This window comes from Cyprinus carpio, chromosome B20 (genome assembly GCF_018340385.1).
Source record: "Cyprinus carpio isolate SPL01 chromosome B20, ASM1834038v1, whole genome shotgun sequence".
In the NCBI taxonomy this organism is placed as follows: Eukaryota; Metazoa; Chordata; class Actinopteri; order Cypriniformes; family Cyprinidae; genus Cyprinus; species Cyprinus carpio.
In genome coordinates, this window is record NC_056616.1 from 21688795 (window position 1) to 21711478 (window position 22684).

At 34.6% G+C, this 22684-nt stretch overlaps 1 protein-coding gene across 2 annotated transcripts; it reads left to right on the top strand.

Moving 5' to 3' along the window:
- The first annotated feature begins 280 nt into the window (after positions 1-280).
- On the top strand, positions 281-20823 carry gtf3c2 (general transcription factor IIIC, polypeptide 2, beta). 2 transcript variants are annotated; one of them, XM_019085727.2, is made up of 19 exons: positions 281-551; positions 1159-1327; positions 1491-1710; positions 2391-2685; positions 2789-2865; positions 2980-3057; positions 3139-3237; positions 4202-4429; positions 4510-4621; positions 4745-4856; positions 11680-11711; positions 12166-12295; positions 12408-12552; positions 14584-14745; positions 14832-14919; positions 14992-15111; positions 15194-15364; positions 18456-18563; positions 20036-20823. In XM_019085727.2, the coding sequence occupies exons 2-19, from the start codon at positions 1201-1203 to the stop codon at positions 20255-20257; spliced, it is 2526 nt and encodes an 841-aa protein (XP_018941272.1). In that variant the 5' UTR covers positions 281-551; positions 1159-1200; the 3' UTR covers positions 20258-20823. The 2 variants fall into 2 exon arrangements, with proteins under 2 accessions (XP_018941272.1, XP_042602166.1); XM_042746232.1 differs by having other exon boundaries at positions 1163-1327.
- The last annotated feature ends 1861 nt before the right edge of the window (positions 20824-22684 follow it).

A 22684-nucleotide genomic window follows, 5' to 3' on the forward strand; every position in this document is an offset into this window, starting at 1 on the left:
TGTGTACAGTTTTTAATTCCTGTGGAATCCACATACTAAATTAATATTAATAATGTATTTATTTTTGACGTTATATTAAATATGAATATTATAATTATATTATTTTTTTTAACTTTAAATAAAAATAAAAAGATGAAAGAATATCACACAAGGGCGTTAATCTTCAAAATACACTTCCAAAAATGTAACGTTACACAGACTAAGGTTTTTTTTTTATGCGTAAGTTTTAACATTTAAAGAAAGTCTATGTGACAAAGTGCTGTCCTCTGCTTGACCACATTGACACCACCTCGTGGTCAAGCGGGATCACGCACAGTTTTCGAAGCCTCCCTGGCGGCAGTGCTGGATAGGGGGCGGTAGTGAGCAAGCGAGGTCATAGGCGAGCGTTACAACATGGCGGCGACAGCAAACTGATATGTCAACAGTGCTTTTGCCGGAGATTGTCGTGGAAAATCAGCACATTTCTGTACAGCACAACTGAATATTAGCTTGTAATTCGTTTAATGTAAATAGTGCTCGGACAGATTGTATCTATCTGGCGTCTGACCGCGGTGAGTGTTTGATCGTGTCGAGCGAGTTGGATTCGAACCCGCGTGAATCTTCTGCTGTGTGTTGAAGGAAAGAGGGGACGAGCAGCCTGAGCCACTTATAAAACTCGTCAGTTAGGAGAAAAAGCCCATGTCTTTCCTGTGCTTTCCTAATGTAGCAACAAGTCTTTTGAGACTATTATAAAGTTGTATTTTAGAAGAGACTGAGACTGAAACTACTAACGTTATATATTTATTGTAAAAACCGTTTTATGTTGAGTGGGAGCTTTCTACAAAGTAACGTTGATGTCAAATGCATTTTTTTTGCAGCAGCAGCAGGGGGTTTAATTACTTGATTTAATTATTGTTTAACAAAATAGTAATCTCAATGTGCTGTAGGCTAGTCGCCTGTCATCGCTATTTTGCGCATGCGTGGATTTACTACTGAATAATTGTGGTATCACTAACAGAGAGAAATACTTACAAAACTGTGCACGATGAGGTGATAATACCTTGGGTTATGGATATGTGTATTTTGGATTTGTAGTTTCGTGGAAACTTATATTATCTAGGAGAATCCATATATTTATAAGATTTTGTGTGTGAAATCAACATTATTCTGTACTTCTAGCTAGACTGTACTGGCAGCAGTTCTTTAAAAGAACAGGAATTAATGGCAGCTGCTGCCCTAAAGTTGGGTGAGCTGAAAGGTGAAAAAATGGGTTTGCCATGTGAAAAAGACACAGATGACCAATCAGCACAGATTAACCATGAGAGTAAAGGAGCGGCTCGGGATTCAGGTGAAGTTCTTGACTCTCTCATACACTGCTACATTAGTATCATTACGATACTATCATAGTTTTGTCCTTTTTACTAGTTTTTTTGTAATGCATGTCCGATCATAAATATATATATTCCCACATCATTCTTTGAAACTTTTTTTTATTATTGTGACTTTCTTAGGACAAACACCTAGCTCTAAGGTTCCCTCGGGTATGGATCAGGAAAACCCACTTAATACAGAGGAAGCCCAAAAGAAGCAAGGACCGAAGGCAAAGACTCCCGCCAAAAGGAGAAGAAAGGAGATCATTCCACAGACTCCGCCACAACATGACAATTCAGCAGTCTCTGATGCTACTGAACTCACTTCTAGTGGTCGGCCCAAGAGGAGAGCTGCTAAAGTGTATGTTCTCCAGCTGTATGCAATTTCCCAAAAATCCATACCGCATGCTGTATGCAAGATGCACAATGTACTCATGCATTAAACCTGGTCATTATAAAGCAGTCACATGCAAAAAAAAAAAAAAAAACTATCAGTGTTAACGTGTTTAGGAGACATTATTATTCAGTTTCTAAATTGCAATATTTATTATATCTGCTGAAAGCAATGCATTGCAGTCCTGCAGCAGAGTGAGTCATCTTTCTCAAGAGTAACCAAGGGTCAAAGGACACATTCTGATCAGGATTTGAACTCGGGTTGTTCCAGACATAAGGCAACAATCTTACCGTTGAGCTACTCACAAAGTGGCTGTTTCAAAGAAAAAAATTCAGAAGCAAAAACAGATGGCAATCGAAAACTTAAAACCACTAAACAGTTCTGGCATTTCAACACAAAAACCTACATCTTGTTTATTAACTAACTGCAATCTAGTTTCACCTGCTTGAAAAGGTGCACTATTTTCACACAAGTGAAACAAGTTGCAGATTCTTTTTGGTTGGAATACTGTGTGTATTTTATTATGGTTTTGTCCTTTTTTTCCAGTAAAACTAAAAACTCGTTATATATTTCATTAGGATGTGATTTGTTCTGATGCGCTGCAAAATTTATAATGATGTTATTAATAATCAAATGTTCTTTATTAGTGCTTTAGATTATCTCCACAAGCTTGCCAAGGATCTTGGTGCTCCATCAGAATCCTCATTTAAAGAAAAGTCCAAGTCCGGTGAAGCGGATGGCACTGACCAGAAAAAGAAAACTGCAAGGGGAAGGGGGACCAAAAGAAAAACTCCAGATTATGAAAGCGACTTGGATAACGATGAGGACTTTTCCCCAGGAAAAGACGAAGAGGCGGAGAGCGAAGATGAAGAAGATTCAGAGCCAGACTTCAGCTTGAACATAGAGCGCAGAGCATCCTGCAGGCCACCCAGAGGAAATTATGTGAGTAGTCTATAATCCGATACTCATTAAACCTTTTGCACTGTTGGATGATTTTGACATTAATCTGCGTTGTATAATTTTTTTATTGTGTTCTGCTCAACAGCAATGTCTTCTTCCAAACGGATTGGCTAACAATGTCATGGAGCCTGTTTGGAACTGTTTTAGCAGGACCAAAAAATTGTAAGCCGGGCCATCCACTTTTCAAAAGATGATGTCAAATTGAACGGTTCATAGTATCTGTGTCACTTTTATCTTAATAATGCTTGTCCTTCTTTCACCAAATGCTCTTGCTAGCCGGGATGAAAACTTTTCCCCCTGGGTATTTCCAGAGTGGATTCCTTCTGCCAAAGATTGGCATTTCCTGTCGGAGAGGTATTAGTGTAGCTAAATACCACATAATATTAATGGAATCAAAGAAATCTTAATTTTAAGTCATTTTGTCTGAATTAACAGTGAGGCTGAAAAATATTTACCTCAAGAGAAAGAATCAGCTTCTTTTACCTTTACACGGGAAAGCATCAAGGGACAGATCAAACTGCAAACGGTGAAGAGGTAAGATATCATTAGTTTAACATATACATTTCCACAAATCTGAATCCCGTTCACACTGAGAAGCTGGTTGATAGTAAGGAGATGAATGACACTGACAATCGCTGTCATTGTCTCTTAGTTATTAAAATATATTACAATTAATTTCAGCTAGTACAGGGATTCCCAAACTTTTTTTTTGTCAGAACCCTATTGACCAAAAATATTTACTTAATATTAAAAATAATTTAACAACACATTTGCATGTTTAATAATAAAATTCATGGTTCCCTGCAGTTTACCATTTCAACAAATTAAATATTAATAATTTAATATATTAATATAAAATTTATATATTTTATTTTGATTCTTTTTACTTCAAAATAATTGTGAAATTAATAATAATAAATAACAATAATATGTGTTTCATACCACAGTTTAGGAAAAACTCAGCTAGTAGATTAACAACTTTTCAGTTTTTCTTTAAGGAAATTGCAAAGTGTATTGCTATTCAGAAGTTTGAGGTTGGCAAGATTTTTTTAATGTTTTTAAAATAAGTTTTTTATGCTCACCAAGGCTGCATTTATTTGATTAAAAAATACATTAAAACAGTAAGTGAAATATTATAATTAATATAATATAATACTAAACCATTATAATATTATAGTATATGAAATAAAATATTAAATGTGATTTTCTCCAGTCTTCATTGTCACATGATCTTTCAGAAATCATTCTAATATGCTGATTTGTTGCTCAAGAAACTTTTCTTGTTATTATCAGTGTTGAAAACAATTGCACTGCATAATAATTTTGTGGAAACTGATACATTTTATTGTTAAGATTCTCAGATGAATGTAAAGTTTAAAAGAGCATTTATTTTAAATGGAAATCTGAATAATGCATGAAAAAAAAAAAAGTATGGACCCCAAACTTTTGAACAGTAGTGTATGTCTGCTCCTGTGTAATGGTGTATGCTAATCTGCAGGTTTGAATCATTGCCACATCATTCTGAGCGCTGGGATGCTCTGTTCTTTGTGGGGGGTCCTGTTCGGTCCTTGGAGTGGTGCCCGTGTCCTGACGGGGCGGCAAAAAAACAGTATGCCGCCATCTACTGCCACAAGGGCATGGATGACGAACATAAAATCAATAAGCTGCACACAGGTCCTGTCTTACTGCAGCTGTGGGACATCGGAGACCTTCAGTGCAAAAGCAGGTGACCCAGATAAGACACTTACAGATCGGCTTTAAAAGGAAATGTTGGGTTTTACAATAAATACATTTTACTCACTTCAGGCCCTCAACTGCTCCTCATCTAGCATATGCTTTGGCGATAGATGATGGATGCATCTGGAATATAAGGTGGTGTCCTGCAGGCGTGTGGGAGCTGCCCTCTACCACCAGGAAGGTTAGAAATGACAGAGGAAAAAGTCTAGGAATACTCAGAAGGATTTTTTATTAAACAACTGTACAAATGTTTATTTTTTTAAGTAGTGTACATTGGTGTGAATGTATTTCTTGATTTTCTCAGGCTCCACAGATGCCTAGATTAGGTGTTCTAGCAGCAGCTTTCTCTAATGGAACCATTGGTGTCTACAGTCTTCCACACCCAGAAGCCCTTGCAGCACAACATCAGAGTAAAGGTGAGGAAATGGTCAACTGAATAACCTGTGCTTCTTATTTCTTCAGTGGGGTTCCATTGATGTATGGTTTGTTATGATAGGACAATATTTTGCCGAGATAAAACTATTTGAAAATCTGGAATCTGAGGGTGCAAAAAAATCTAAATATTGAGAAAATCACCTATAAAGTTATCCAAATGAAGTTCTCAGCAATGCATATTACTAATCAAAAATTAAGTTTTGAGATATTTACAGTAGGAAAGTTACTAAATATCTTCATGGAGCATGATCTTTACTTAATATCCTAATGATTTTTGGCATAAAATAAAAATCTATAATTTTGACACATACAATGTATTTTTGGCTATTGCTACAAATAAACCCCAGCGATTTAAGACTGGTTTTGTGGTCCATGGTCACATATTTGTTTTGGTTTTTTATGCATTCAGGTCTACTTGAAATGGTTGTTCCAAAGACAGTCAAAGTTTACTTTTTCGTGACTATTTTCACTCTCTCTGTCTCTTTGACACATGAGGCTGTTTTTTAGAACAGAGATGTCTAATCTTGCTTCTGGAAAGCCACCTTCTGTAGAGTTTAGCTCCAAACCAAAACACACCTAAACCAGCTAATCAAGATGTTCAGGGTTACTTAATAATTACAAGCAGTGTGACGGAGCAGGGTTGGACCTGAAGTCTGTGGAATGGTTGCTCTGCAGGAGCAGGGTTGGAGATGCCTGCTCTGGTGAAATGTAGTCACTCCTAATTTAGAAACTCCCAGTGAATTAATGTGCAATGTGTTGGTCCTTCCAGAAGAGGGCAGCACAAGACAGAACAACCTCGAGCCAAGTGCTTTAATGCATTTTTCCCATTACCACTAAACAAACGCTAATATATCTTATACGATGTCTTTGCTTATTTTTCACAAATATTGCAAAACATAGTTTAAAACAGAACACACTGCATTTCCTGAAATTGTTCAGATTGATTAACTGCATTATTTATTTGTTTCTTTTTATTATTTTTTTATTTAATAAATATTATATAATAATTGTTATTCATAATTATTTAACATTTAATAAAATAATAATAATAATAATAATAATAATAATAATAATAATAATATTAGTACTAATAATATTTTTTTATTATTATTGTTGAATGAAAAGATGAACTGGTCAATCAAATGATTATAACAAGAACAATAATTAAAATTAAGTCATTCAAAAATAATAATAATAAGAAGAAGAAATATTACAAAAAATGTAATGATTAATTCAAAAAATGATTATCTGTTAATGATGATTAACTGTTATATAAATAAATATTAATAATTATATTAATAATTAATTATATTTACTAATTAATTAAACATTTATTATTATTATATAAAAAATAAATATTATGTTAATTATTATTATTATTACTATTGAATGAATAAATGAAAATTGTTCTTGTTAAAATGATCTGATTTAATTGATTCACCTATTCATTCAATGATAATAATAGTTAATATTATTATTATTACTATTAAATATTATGATAATTATTATTATTATTACTATTGAATGAATAAATTCTATTTGATCTTGTTAAAATGATTTGATTTAACTGATTCATCTATTCATTCATTCAATGATAATAATAGTTAATGTTATTATTACTATTATTGTATAACAATAGTTATTTATATAATAATACTTAAAAATGTAATTATATAATAATAGTAATGTTATATAATGATAGATGTTGTTATTATTATTATTATTATTATTATTATTATTATTATGATATAAAATAAAAATAATAGTATAAAATAACAGTAATAATAGTAACTATTATTATTATTAATGAATGAATGAATAAAGTAATCAATAAAATAAAATCAAATCATTATAACAATTATTACACAGAACAATTGTCATTATTATTATTATTATTATTATTATTGTTGTTGTTGTTGTTGTTATATTATTCTGCCCTTTAAATCTGCTTACCTGTACAATATAAGTCAAGCTTTAGTATTTTACATCAAGATTTCAAACAAATATTTTTTGGAGCTATTTAGGCACATAGATGTGGATGTGGGGATTTTAATTTATTTCATTGCACATCTCAAGGCCTCATGCTGTGATAAAATGGCCAGCGTAGGCTGATTGTCCCATGGGAGCTCATAATGGCCTCTCCTCAGGGAGTGCTGGGAACAGACTGATGACCTGCCATCCGCCGCATCATTCCCTGTTTTCCTCTTTTCTTTCATACTCTTAAACACATATTATCTGTAGTGTGTGTGTGTGTGTGTGTGTTTGCAAAAGATTATCCTCCCAGGGCTTCTCATTCATCACAGTCACAGTGAGAGAGCTAAAATAAAAAAAAGCAGGGAGGGACTAGTGCCTATCTGAGTTTCACTGCCTTCAGCCGTTTGATTAGCGGCCCTATCTTCACAGCAGTGAAATGCTGCTTATCTACAGTTATACTGATCTCTCCTCCTAGCTGAGTCTGCTTTATGAGCTATTGACCGTTCTGCAAGCAAAATGCATATTTTTTTGACCATTCAAACAAATCAGCATATTCTGACTAAAGGAAATTCTTGGCAGGAAGCATGTAAATAGCAAGCATTTTATTATATTATGCTGCTTTAGATGTAGCAGAATTCAGATTACATACATTAAATGGAATGCTAACGGATAGCTTTTCTACAGGTACTACAGGCTTGGCTGAACTATAAAGAGCCTTCTGACGATCACTAATGATGACCGTAAGAGATAGTGTTATTTTTAGGTTATTATGTTTGTGTGTGTGTGTGTGTGTGTGTGTGTGTGTGTGTGTGTGTGTGTGTGTGTGTGTGTGTGTGTGTGTGTGTGTGTGTGTGTGTGTGTGTGTGGCATTCTCCCTCTAGCACTGATCTGCTACTACTGTGTTTACTGACTGTATCCAGATGCCAGCCTTGGGTTAACATGATGAATGCAGATCATAATTTAATTGATTGAGCATAGAGCCTGCCAATCCATCATATCTGAAGAGTAGATAATATATTTATACTGAGTGATGTAGTCTACTGGATAAAGATCAAAGCTGCTAATTGAAAGGCTGCAGGTTTGAACCCGGTAAGAAGCGAACCATTAACTTTTTCCATTATATCACTGAGACCTAATTTGTAACTCATGTAGCAGTCTTGTTTAAACATCATGGAAGCATTTTTTCTTTATGTTGTGAAACAGCACCTATTACCATGCGGTAAAATCATTGTTTAACAATATAATATGTTATTTTAAGATACAGTAATGAAAAATTGTGGTTGCAATGTTCTTGGTTTGTTAATAATGTTGTAGTCATACTAATTCATATTAATATTATATGAATATATATATATATATATATATATATATATATATATATATATATATATATATATATATATATATATATATATATATAATGTTATTTTATAATATATATTATATAAATATTATTATAAATAAATATTAATATAAAAGTAAATACATTTTTTAATAAAATTGAATATTTGAAGTGTTATAAAATTTGGTCAAAATATAATTTTATAAAAATACAAATAATTTTATTTATTATTCAAGTTTAAGGTAAAATAAGTTTTTTTTTCTTTTTTTTAAAAACGGATAATACTTTTATGCAGCATTAAATTTACTGACAGTAACATAAAAGACATAATGCCAGAAAACCTTTCTATTTCAAATAAATGCTGTTCCTTTCAACTTTCTATTCCTGAAAAATTATTTAAAAAGCAGCATAAGTGCAACAAGTAATTTAAAATGCAACGCAAGTAATTGAAATATAATATTATTTGAACATATAATTAAATTAAATGAAATAATAATAAGAATAACTGCAATAAAATGTAATAGCTTAATATTTGAATAAGGTGTAATTTAATAAAAAATAATCTTATTAAATATGTTTTGTCATTTAAAAATAATAATAATAAGAAGAAATATGACAAAAAATGATTAGTAAAATGTAATGATTAATACAAAAAATGATTAGTAATACAATAACTAATCAAATATCATGGAAATATCATGAAATTTAACTTTTTAATTTTTTTATATATATATATATAATATATAAATATATATATATAAAATATATAATATAAAATATAAAACCCTGGACACAATTGTTCTCATCCTCATCCTCATGAGTAATAAACTTTCCACTGCCCTTAATACACTAGCAAACAAGGGCCATTTCATTGCCATCCTCTCTATTTATCATTCAGACATTGGGCTTTTGTACTAGATTTCTCTAGTTATTGAGTAGTGATACGGTCCATCCTTCTGGTCCCTCTGGGGCCCTCTGTGTGGTGGACTCAGGCCCTGCTCCAGTAGAGATAAGAAACCAACTGCCCTTGTTCATTAATGAACCATCTCTTTTCTTCAGTGCTGCCAGTGTCTTATTCTCTCTGTTTGTGAGCTTCTAATTCATTGATCCTACTCTAAGCTTTAATGTTTTCCTAATTGCACTTTCCTGAGGCCAGAGGGAGCTGAACAAATGATTTCTTTAAAAATGTCTTTCTCTCGAAGGACTGAAGTTGTTGGTGTCAATTCTTAGTGGAGTATTAAAAGGGGATTATAACAGAAAGAAATCCTGGTTGAATGTTCTTGAGGATTTTTTTTTTTCTTTTTTCGAATGATAGGCTGGATATTGTCCAACTAAAAAAAATGCTTTATGACCTTTCATATGCTATTCTTTCTCTCACTACTCTTTGTATTCCCATTGTATTCTCCTGATATTACCACAGAAATTGCTTCTCACACTCCACCAGTTTAACATCACCACACTGGCCCTGGGATGGGCTCAGAAACTGTTTCCTGTTGACAGGCTTTTTGTCGTTCTTGCTGGACTCACTCTCCTGAAGTCTTTGGTCAGTGACCCGGCAATGAGCTCTGGCCAAGAACTCTTTCCACCCTCAGGGAACTAACCCTCATTACTGAGCTTACAGTCCTTCTCACCGACCTCAGACCTGCTCTATATGAATATAAATTACCATCTATTTTTTGTTGTGTTTGTTTGTTTCATTTTCATTTTTTTTATTTTGCTTTTTAAATGTTTTTTACTTGTTTTTTTTGTTTGTTTTTATTTATTTTAGTTTTTGTTGGTTTATTGGTATTAGTTTTTTATGTATTTTTATTTTGTTTTTATTGTCTTTTTATTTCGTTATTGTTTAGGTTCTTATTTATTTTGTTAACATTTGTAAATGTAAAGGAATGTGTTTTTGCTTTTGTTTTTATTTTTAATATTTTATTTTGCTTTTATTTTTTATTTTTGTTCATTTTTAATATTATTGTTTGTTTAGTTGTCTTTTAATTTAGTTTTGCATTGCTTTTATGGTTTTTGATTAGACATTCATATTTGGTTAATATTTATTGTGCATATAAATGTAAAGAAACTTTTTTTTTTTAGCTTTTTGTTTGTTTGTTTGTTTGTTTTTACTTTTATGTTGCTTTTATTTTATCTTTTTGTTTGTTTTAAATATTTATTTGTTTAGTTGTCTTTTAGTTTTTTAATCCTTTTTTGTTGTCTTACTCCTTACTGTTTATTTTTTCTTTAGGTTTTTGTTAATTTATATGTTCTTCTAACTTCATGCAAATCCCTGTATTATATACAGCACGTGCATTCATTTGAACATTTTCTTACTGTAGATTGATTATTGGTTTGTTTATTGATTGAAAAGGACCCACAGTAGCAATTATAGGACACGTTTCAAAAGGCTAGTGTTAAAACAGTTAACCAGATTCCCATTATGTTCTCAGGTCTGGAGGTTTTATGGTAGATAATTATAATTAAGTTTTCTCTGAAGTGAAAGGGTGTCCTGTAAAAAGGTGACGAGAGAGACGCAGACTCCTCCCTTCTCAGTGGAGATAATTTACAGGCTTGTTTTCATCAGACAAGGATCTATAATTGAAATGACAAAAAAAATGCATCGCTACACAGTTGTTAGTGTTTGAGGCTATGAATTTCAGCCGAATACCTGACACCCGTTTCCTCCAGGCCTGTCAATCAAAAAGACCTTAGTCAGCCCAGAGAAAGGGCCCCTGGTCAGGGCTGTCTGCCACGCTGCCAGAATGAGTGGATCAGAGGTGCGATGCTTTATCAATCTGATCGACCTGTCATCACCACGTATGGCTCCGACCTAAAGCCGTGTGGCTATATATCACTTTTGCACACTCATACTCACACAATGTCTGTCCACAGTCTCTCACACTTTCGTGCACGTGACTCTATTCACCACCTCTAGTGCTCCACTTTTGTTTTCTATTGTTAGTGTGTATTGAGAATTAGAATCTGTTTAAAGCACGACCACTATAGCCATACAGATATACACGGACATCTTATTCAGACTTCCAGATTTTGCAGTGTTTATAGTATTGTGTTAAATTGGTTTTATTTAGGGAAATCTGTTAGTACTAATCGGTTCAGTAGTATCTGTGCTGTTCCCCATTTTGCATGTGAATCATTTTACATGTACATAAAAAAAGTCTTAAAGTAACAGTAGCAAAAACAGCCCATTTAATTCTAATGGTCCAAGAGAGAGAATGGAAAATGGCCATAAGCTAAATTATGACTCTGTGTGATGCAAAAAATAAAAATAAAACTCAGGTATAAAATAGAATGTACTGTGTATGACCCCTTTAAATGATGACAGTAAGCTAAACCGCTGCTTGTTTAAACTTTATTTCAAATAAGCACATGTCATTTGATCCTTGTTCCTGTGATTGTCTTTCTTGATAAATGCAGTCATGTGTTGACTAGTAATTTTCCTATCTATAAGTGCACAGCACTGAAGACATTTATGTGTTTTCCAATAGGAGAAACCAGCCAAGCACCGTTGATATGCCGGGTAGGTCAATATCCACTCTGCTAGCATGCCTCGTATTCTCACAGATAAGACCTCAGTCTTGGTTTCAATAAATGGCATATTACACTTTCAATGCATTAGACCTAAAGCATCTGACTTGAATTGCAAGAGATCATTGTAATGTTTGCTTGAATCTGATATGTAATTTTCACTGTAGCTCAATTTCACAGTTGAGGTGACTTTTCACTATAACTGTTCTCATCCGAGAGATGATCTTTTGGAAATTTGCTGTCATGGTAGAAGGGGCTCCTCAAACTAAATGTTAAGCGCAGAGAGGATTAATGCAGACTTTTTTGGATAATGGGGAAACAACTATTGACTATTAAGCAAATGTTAAATTGTGATTATCATGAAAACCTTTATTATTAATTATTTATTAATATTAATTACTATAAATATATAATCTATGTATGTAATTTAAATATATATATTACAGGTGAAGAAGGTTCTGACTTTGAAGATGGGCTCCAACCAGGCAGATCATAAAGGTCAAAGTGGTCTGTGTTTTGCTATGGATTGGCTCCATGTCAAACCACATAACCTCTTGGCTGCTGGCTTCTATGATGGTGATTTCATATGTTTTGTCCATAGGCCTCTATGTTCTTCTAAACAGAATTGCTGATTGTAAATACCTTGGTTTATATGCATATTGCAATCACTGCACTTTTTCTTTTCCAGGTCTGGTTGGTTTATGGGATCTTGCTAGTAAGTCTACACTACTGAAAGTCAAGTCTCCAGACGGAGGTGTGTATCTCTACCCTTACCACTGTTTCCATGCTCATGACGAAAACATTCGGACCCTGTGCTGGTGCAAAGCCTCAAGGTGAGAACCATCAGTCTAGTGTCATGTGTTGGATTAGACAAGACTATAATTTTATTTTATTTTATTTTTTGATTGGGTTTAAAGATTTCTATTTGTGTAGAAAGCCCTGATGAGCATGCAAGTCCTATTTCAAAAATATAAAATATTTTTTAGTTATTTGGAACTTTTAAACTGAAGTGTGCATTTGTTTAAAGGGCTCATATGATGCTGCTAAAAAGAACATTATTTTGTGTATTTGGTGTAATGAAATTTATTTATGTGGTTTAAGGTTAAAAAAACACATTATTTTCCACATAATGTACGTTATTGTTTCTCCTCTATGCCCCGCCTTCTGAAAGGCATTGATTTTCACAAGGCTTATCTCTCTGAAAAGCGAGGTGTGCTGTGATTGGCCAGCTATCCAGCGCGTTGTGATTGCTCGAATGCCTCATGCGTGAGACGTAAATGTTACGCCTTTTAAAATATTGTGATGCCTTGTCCGGCCGTAGCGACAAAACAAAAACATAAAACCCATTATAAACGCAATATAAACATGCTTTCTAGTCGCGTTTTCTTTTGGAAGGCAAAAACAAAGTAGTTTCGCTTTCTTAACGAAACAACGTCATAAGCTAAAACGGTGCGGCAGGCGGATTCTATGAAGGAGCATACCTTGGTCTTGGAGCAACCACATGTGACAACCCTAGGCTGGACGCCACTTTGTCCACGGTGAAAGCCGATTCGGCGATCCACGGTGCAAAGTTGATGTATTTCCTCAGCGTCCAGCACGGATCAGCTCCAGGGATGACGAAGCGGATATCATCCTCTTTTGGAAGGCCAAACAAAGTAGTTTCGCTTTCACAGTGAAACACACAGCATCTATACGACATGTCGGCGGCAACAACAATACTTACAGTGAGAATAAAAGGTACGCCTGTTTCGTGAACATCTGGACGGTGTTATGCAAATCTTCCCACATACTGACATAGAGATGTGGGGGTGTGTTAGAACGAGCTGTTTCAGGGGGCGTGGACGAGTCTCAACTTTTATAAATAATATCTCTTTGGATTTGAGACTTTAGTCTTTGCAACTTCACAGATCTTCTTTATTCACCAAGAGCTTGTAACACTCCAAAGAGAAAGGAACATTTTAAAATCACATCATATGACCCCTTTAAAAAGGAGTTACTGAATATAAACTGAAAATATTTCATGCAAACCCCTTTTGTTATGCCTGACATGTTTGATTGTAGTGTTCAGTATCATTCATTTCATTGGTATTCGTGGTGTATTTAAATCTTCATGTATGACATTATCTGTATGATTTTCATGCTATGATGCAGCACACCCGTGGAGTTTTCTCATTTAGTAACAGAGAAGCAGTCTAGATCAAATACATTACCATTCCAATCATGTGTTGTTTCAGCATCAGTAGTTTCAGCAGCCTGCTCTTAGCACTTACATTTAAAGCACTGTGACCTTATAAGAGACTCTTGTAAGTGGCATTAGAGAAGTTCATTTGGAAAATGACACCCCATCCCACTGACCACAGGGGGCTAGTGAAATCAAGTGGAGATTTCTTGTGTTTGAAAAAAAAAATCTTGTTCTTTAGACTCTCAAAATGTAGAATTCAGATATACCTCAGCCTCAGAAAAATCAGAACAGTTTCTGTGTGTTATTGCTCTGAAGGGTTGCAGTTTATACGCATGCAGCAAATTTCAAGCATTCAAGCAAGAGTGTTGGCAGGGGGATCAGCTGTCTCTTCTGCCCTTTTACTGTCCAGATGTGAAGAGGAGAAGTACAGACACTGAACTGACATCATTTCCTCCCAGATTGCATCGTATAGTACAGGACAGGACACTTGCTCACAGCATCCTTGGTCCCTCTCTTTTTATTGGGATGGTGTGGCGTAGTGGTAACTAGAAGCTTAGTAACTAGAAGATGGGAGCGTTATTTTTGAATGTTCTCTAAAATATTCATTTATCTGCAATTGTGTTGAGGTATGAAAAAAGCATGAATAACAGTGTATAATGTTTTTATCTGCTGTTGTTGGCAGTAACTTGTTGGTGACAGTCGGAGATGACCGCATGGCAAAAATGTGGGATGTGAGAAAAACCTACGTGCCTCTTTTGGCAGTAAAGCGCTGCTTGTCCCCTGAAGTGTACTGGCCCCTCTTTTGGAGCGGCATCCTGATGGCTCAAGAGTGTTGCTTTGCCACGTTAGTCTATATGATATTTAGAAGTTTTAAGTCAGTCAACATATTTATATTTTTATTAAATAATCATTTTCCTTTGCACTCTGTAGGTTTGGACAACATGGGGTTCACTATTTTGATTCAGGTTACCTTGGAATCAAGCCTTACTTTGTGTGTCCTAGAAAATCCACTGTTTGGGTATGTAGACATTTCAAAACGTCTCTACATGGTACTGACAAAATGGTTTAATAATGACAAAACGTTTTTCAGAGCCTTTCTATGTCTGATTGGATAAATACTTTTGCCGTTGTGGACAATGGAGGAGATTGTTTATTTAGTTTTCTTCCTGAAATGGACATCGACCCCAACACTATTAGACGACGGAGATATGTATGTTTCTTTATCACTTTATCTGAATTCCCACACGTGGAAACCTTGCATTAACATTGACTATTTTGCTCAACCCACATAGTCAGTGTACAGGACTGACATGGTCGAGTTTCAGCCCGGTCAGGGGCCTGGAGATAAGGAACAGAAGGAGGAGGAAGAAGTGGAAAATTCTGCAAGTAATCCTAGGAAGGAGCCACTGAGTTACAAAGGAGCTATCAGAAAGTACTATCTCCACTTTCATGACTTGGACCTGGTGAGAAACTCAAAAAGATGACTTTTAAATGACTTTTGTGCTGTCATTGTTGGATTCCATCATCGTTGAGCAGTTTTCTTCATGACAAGGTCTCCGTGCTTGGGAAGTGATGTAGGAAATCAGATTTTGAGAGTATTGATCTTTTGTTGCCACATAATCACCTTTCTTTCATTTTTACCAGAGCTCTGCACAAAATAGTTTTTTAAAAAACCGTAATGTGGTGCACTGCAAACCTTATCAGGCAGGCTCATGAATATTAATTATATAATGCATTTGGCAGACATACTTTTATCCAAAGCAACTTACACTGCCTTCAAGGCACATGTTTACATTTTGTCAGTTCTTGTTTTCCCTGGGAATCAAACCCATGCTGTTGCTATGCTCTAAAGTTTGAGCTACTGATTGGTTGAAAAGTGGGCTGCCGCTAGCCATATTAGGGTTACTTGGAGGTGTCGTTTTATTTGACTTTGCACTTGAAGAGTTAGTTCATCCAACAATTTTAATTCTGTCATCATTTACTCACCCTCATGCCATTCCAAAACCATAGCCTTTGGTTAATCGTCAAACCACAAATTAAGATATTTTTTATTAAACAGATCTTAAAAGAATCCAAAAAGTTCATTAAGGCTTCTAAAAAGAATCCGTATGAAGCGTGCCATGTAATCCAAGTCTTCTGAAAAGATATGATTGCTTTATATGATTTTAGCTTTTTAACACACAAACACATACACATCTCGTATGGGATACACAAGAAACTATGAGATTTGTAAACACAAACTTCTGTCTTTACAATGTGTGCATGTATTTGTGTCAATCATTTTTTAGATATAAATGAAATCCTAAAATAAATCTGTTCATCATATAAAGTGATTGTACCTCTTCACAAGACTTGGATTAAACCATCTAATTCATATAGATTAGTTTTATGACACCTTTTTTGGGGTATTTTAGTTTTATTTACTTGGTCTTTCAGTGGAGGGACAGAAACCTTTCAGGTGTCATTAAAAATAATATAACTGATGTTTAGAAGATTACCAAAGGGTTGGAATGACATGAGGGTTTGTACATCATGACAGAATTTTCATTTTTGGTTGAACTATCTCTTTAATACTCAACAACAATGGGTGTAAATTCCTGAAAGTGGGAGGGATGTTTCCACCCCGCTTATAATGGTTGATGCGCCCCTGATTTTCTGTATGTTTTTCTGTGTACCACATTGACTTGTATGTATGTGTTTGCAAGACCATGTAAAAATCCATCAGTGGCCTCATTAATGTGTGAATATAATAGCGGTAGTGTGTGTATAAGCTGTGTGTGATAGCGACTGTGTCCTGCAGCCTATTCCACAGATCATTACACGCAGTCCGCCGTGCAGGTGCCGTGGCTGGATAGGATTTATTGGCTTAGTTATTTGTCTGCATGTTAGCGTAGTGGCACCCCTCTCTCTCATATCCCTATGAGACTCATCGTACATCATATGTGTTATATGTTGATTAAGTTCTGCACCCTTCATTAATTTAAAGTCATATACCCCTGGAGGACTACCCCCCATTACAGAGATGCTCCATCTGTTCTGACGTCTTACGCTCCAGCGCTCCACCCCCACCCGTCCGTCCATCCACGGCACCCTGCACATGTCCACTTTGAGGCCACGGTCTGGAACAGGCCACTGCTGTGTTTCTCAAAAACATTGTGAACGAAGTTGATCATAGAAACTGTTGGTGCCGTTGGTTCTACGATCTTCTTAGGCTTTTGATGCTTTTGGGAAACTCAGTCCAGAGCTGTTTGAATTGGGCTAATTGAACTGTCCTCACTCATCCCTGCACACACACACACACACACTCCAAAAGAACAATGGTCTGAAGGATACCACTGGACTGTGACCACTATTGGATTAACTGCAGTAGTTGGTTCTTTTTTTAATTCATTCATAGTAGAGCAGAACACTATCAATGCCAAGGGTATGGTAACAGTCACTGATAAACATACAAACAATCACTAATGTATTAAGAGCCGAAGACATTTTGTCTTCTGAAAACATGTAGGGATCTTCTGTTCTGTAGCTTCTGAAGGGCAGTACTAAATGGAAAAAAAAATATGATATTTAAAATAAGAAAAATGTACACGTCTTCATCCTTTTTAAAAGTTTTTACCCCCATAATGCATTGTGTTTCCTTCTGGGGCATCAGCCATCACAAAACATCCAAGTAATGACACACAGTATTAAGAATCAATCATAGGTCTATGTGAAATTCGGAAAGGGGTCATTTTTATAAATTCAGCTATTATTTTGTCTTGTGGACTACATATAGGCATCTTTTAATGTGTAATATCTTATTCAGGACAGTACTAAATACAGTACTTGTGGTATGTTATTTTCTATATATAATTTTATTTTTTAATAATAATTTAATATTGCACAAATGTTCATTTACACCTATTTTACATTTACATTACCACAAATCTTACAATTTTCCATACTGTACATTTTTATATATTGTGATTTTAGTTTATTTTTGAGCGTTTTTGTTTTGTATTATTTACACAGAATATTACATTATAATGTTAAAATATTATAACCAGCCATTTATTGTTAATCAGGAATAAAATGAAAATAATTATTGCGTTATCTACTATCCATCATCTTGCTCTTGCTTTGTGTGAGGAAAAGAACTTTGTCATTATTTTTAAGACACATACTGTCATAGTATCTTCATTTCTAGAATACACTTGTCACTCTTTCATCAAAAGAAAGGTTTTCGAAAAAGTCTCACCGTATTTGGCTCCAAACCTCAATGACAATGTTTTTTCTGTTGCTTTGGGAACATGGCCAATGATGCACTGAAATGTGCAAAAGTAAATCAAACTGCGAGATGATGATAGATTGAAACTAGAGGCGCTGGGTTTCAGTAGCGATCTAATTATGATATTGTGACGTTTTGTACGTGACATGGATTGTAATGTGAAGTAGTCGACGATACCCACTATAATAAGTGTGGGAATGGTAAAGCTATGCCTACTTATCTAGTGCTTGCCTAATTATATTCATATTCACACCTTGTTTTTTGTTTGTTTGTTTTTTTTCTCTCAGGGGAACTTTGCTAAGAGTGAAAATCGGGCCATGATGAAGCACCTGCACCAGCATGAGGTCAAAGGCGTCGCTAAAGTGGACCAGATGCCACTGAGTGCGCTCTACAAGGTAAGATTGCATTTATCTATACAGCAGTTTACAAGCCCAGCTGAGGCCCTCACTGACACCTGCAGCACTCTATCAGAGTAGAGCTGTGAAATAACCTGAAAATCTGCATGCCAGCTGCATCTGATTGCTGTTTTATGTCAGGATAACATCTGAAATCCAATGAGAATTTTTATAGTTGCTGACCACCTACTAGACAAAGAGGATCTGCCGTAGACCAATCAAAATCAAGTATTCAAGAGAGCAGTGTTAAAAAAAATTATATACTTTCACCATGTAATATAAGATTTTGGTTCTGAATATGTTTCCTATATAGGTGATCCATCATCAATCACCCTGTGTTGACTCGACTTGTATTAGCTGTATTGTTACTGGTTTTAGATAAGCTATAGTTGTGTGTAGCAGAGTCCGTTCACTGCTGTATTTGCACAGGCCAGTGAAAGAGTGGGTGGTTTGCTGAGAGTTTAGCAAGAAGATGGACGGAAGCTAATGGCCTGTAAAATTAGGAAAATGTCACTCTGGATCTAGAGTGGATGATGTGAGGAGAGCAGGAGAGCAGCCTGTGTAGATTGAGAAGGTGATTTTTTCTGAATAAGACTACACGATAAGGAGTAGTTAGAAGGATTGTAAGAAATGCCCACTCACATTTGATTGATATAATGATTAGTTCTTGCTCTGTATAAAGTAAATTTGTAGTTCATGTGCTACAAAATTCTAGGAATTCAGTTTTGATTAGATTTCAATTGTCCTCATAATGTTATGCTGATATAATTGGTAAAATATGAAAAATAAAATGAAAAATGTCTAAAATATATACATGTACATGTGTAAAAAATAAAATGAAAAATGTCTAAAATATATACATGTACATGTGTATATTTATATATACACATTAAATATACACAGTACACAGATTTTCGATAGATAGTAGATAGATAGATAGATAGATAGATAGATAGATAGATAGATAGATAGATAGTTTTTAATTGTTATTCTTTTGTTTTTAAATGATTCTTTCTTTATCTATTTTGTTGTAAAATGCCATTAAGATATATTTAAAAGTTTGAAGATCAAACTTTAATTCAAAAACATCATTTCAGAAAGGAGAATTGTGGCCATAGAGGAAGTTACAGACAGAACTGGGTATCTTCCAGCAGTAGACTTGTTTATTGTTGACCAGAGCCACATGCACAGAGTAATTAGAGCTGTGCTGAAATGCTTTATTGCTGGCAGTATAGTCCAGTGACCCCCAGAGGACATGCAGGAACAAAAGGTTAAACAGACCTTTGTAATTACTAATTAATACTGAGTAGAGGTTCAGACCATAAATATATACAGTATATACACACAGGGGCCCATATTAACATTAATCAAGTGCCAAATGCAAGCTTCTCACAATTTAAGTGATGGGAATGATTCAAATCAATGACATGCAAACTATCTACTTTAGAAAATCTGCTTTTATACTCTCTCAGATCCGTTTTAACCCAAACATGGATGCATACAACTGGATCCTGACGGGCGGGCAGTCGGGTTTGGTGCGTGTGAACTGTGCACGTGGACTGAGCTGCTCCGTGATGCTCAAGGAGTTGCGTGAAACTCAAGCCCAGTTCAGCGCCATGTTCCAGTCTCAGGAGCCCGATGACTCTGCAACAGCTGTCCGTCACAGCACAGCGGATACAGTACAAGTGCACTAGTCTCCACCCCCTCAGCCTCTCAGCTCTATCCTCAAATGGACTGTGCTGTCATAATAGGCTGAGAGACTGTCATTTTTAGAAGACTGATGACACACACTTTTTATCCTTAACTTATATTGAAAGAAGGAAAACTATTTTGATACAAGCCTCTGTATATTCCTGGTTTTATATTTTTGTGTGTTTTGTTTTATTAGTATTATTGCTGTACAGAGAGGAAAACCTTTTTAACTTCTTTGCACCGTTGTGAAGCTCAGACAGAAAGTCTGTTTTTAGTTTAGTATCTTTATTTTGATACATTGTCCTTTCCAAGGATTCCGACATTGTTTCCTCCTGTTCCAGTTCTGTGCTATATAATGATAAAACATATCCATCTTGACATTTAGTGAGAAAACATTCGATTGGATCTGTTCATTTAGCTATCATATCAGGATCAGTTTTTTTCCCTTTAGCTTTATCTTTCTTACCCTAAACCTTCATTTTAAAGGAGCAGTAACACAAAAATTAAACATCATCACCATGTCGTTTCAAACCTGACTTTATTTCTTCTGTGGAACATAAAAATGTAAATGTTTTTCCAGTCTATATGCAAGTTCTTGCCCTTCACTGTCCTTATCTATATATATTCAAATATCAAGCGTTCAGATAGAATGTTAGTTCTGATGTCATTTCAAGTTGACCAATCATTGACGATCACATGTCCAATCACAGTGCAGCATTGCGAATATGATGAGGAAATTATAATTAACCTAAATTTGGGCCTTTTTATGGAACAAGTAATATAGTGTTCTGTATACTCTGAAATTTTGGTCATTTTGAAGCTTTGGAGCCCATATCCCTATTCACTTTCTTAATATGGAAAAGAGTGGCCATTACATTCATGAACATATCTCCTTTTGTGCTCCACAGAAGGAATAAAGTCATACAGGTATGGAAAGACATGAGGGTAAGTAAGTTGGCATAACGATTCATATAATTTTTAATCGTTTGATTTTTTTTTTTTGATTTTTTTTTTTTGGTCCAGTATTGTTATTCCTATCCATTTCAAGTCTTTATTACCTCTTTTACATTCTTTTTTACTCAGGTCTATCCAAATTTGTAAGGGCATCATGGACTTAAGGCATTCTGACGTTAAGATCAAATGCACCTTGATACCTGCCTCATAATTCACGACCTCAATTTTGTGAATATAATTGACTCCAGTGATGAGAATCTGGAGAGGTGTCAGTCAGATTAATGCTGCTGTGGTCTGTCAGATAATATTAAATAAGTAAGCTTTAATTTAGTGTGTTAATTTAAATATCTCAATCTGACTGTGAGGCTCAAGATATGGTTAGTATTTTTGGGCTGTTTTAATTATAAATATTCATACTTTGTAAATTATATTTCTTTTGTACTGTTTACTGAATTGTTAATAGGTACAGAAAAGTGTATTTATATTGTTTCATCATCATATTAGGTAAAATTGCTTTGCTGTTTACCACTGATTATTAGAACATTGTGTAATTAGTCTTGTGAGAGACACTGCAAAAGGTTGATTTGCATGATTTTATTACAGATTACAAAAATCATACACATTATGTGACAGATAAAAAATTAAAAGCATGTAAAAATTAAATATCCATCATTAGTTTCTGGTTATATAGTGGCTTTATGTAGTCACATGAAGGATAAAACATTTACACACAGGACTTTTATAGACAGATAAGTTTATACAAGAAGCAAATTTATATACTGTACACATACACAAATCTGAGGCACGACAAAAATAACCATGTAGATTATTTACAGTTTCCACGGAACAACATTAATGTCTTTCAGTTCATGACACAAAATGCAGAACATGTCAAAAACATGACCGATGACGTACCATCTCACGCTCTGCTATCAGTTTGAAGCTTCCATTAGGTTGAGTGCACCTACATCTGAAATTGATTTTGGATTTGTCATATTCATCTTACCTTTTGAGTCATGGTGCTGTATGTGCAGTATTCAAACTAAGTCTCCAACTTATTCTAGCAGCAAATAATACTTTGAGCTTTTTCCACTCTCTTTTTGTATGACTTATATGAATCCTATGTATTTTACTTGAATTTAAGAATATCTGATTATTGATTGTTTCCCAGAGATGTAAGGTTGCATAAGCTATACAAACTTATGTTTAAAAATGCAAGTAGGAAGACACGTTCCTGGATCCAAATCTTTTGTTGGTCCTGGAACAACATTTTAATTAAAAACCCTTAAAATCAGAAGCATATGAACACATGCAGGTTATTCCTGTTATGCAGTACATTTATGTTTCAACATGTGTTTTAATCATTAAATAAAATATACTCCTAATTTGTTAAGATGTGAATCAAATTAGTTTTATTTTATTATGCTTTTTATATGGAAAAAGGTCTATTTATAAGGAAATATTTCAGGTGTGTC

Bases quoted from the DNA above. Each gene is read 5' to 3' on its own strand.
- gtf3c2 (XM_019085727.2), top strand. From the start codon at position 1,201: ATGGCAGCTGCTGCCCTAAAGTTGGGTGAGCTGAAAGGTGAAAAAATG. The intron at 11,712-12,165 runs GTAGGTCAATAT...TATATATTACAG, and splicing joins AAGCACCGTTGATATGCCGG to GTGAAGAAGGTTCTGACTTT. The intron at 12,296-12,407 runs GTGATTTCATAT...TTTCTTTTCCAG, and splicing joins GGCTGCTGGCTTCTATGATG to GTCTGGTTGGTTTATGGGAT.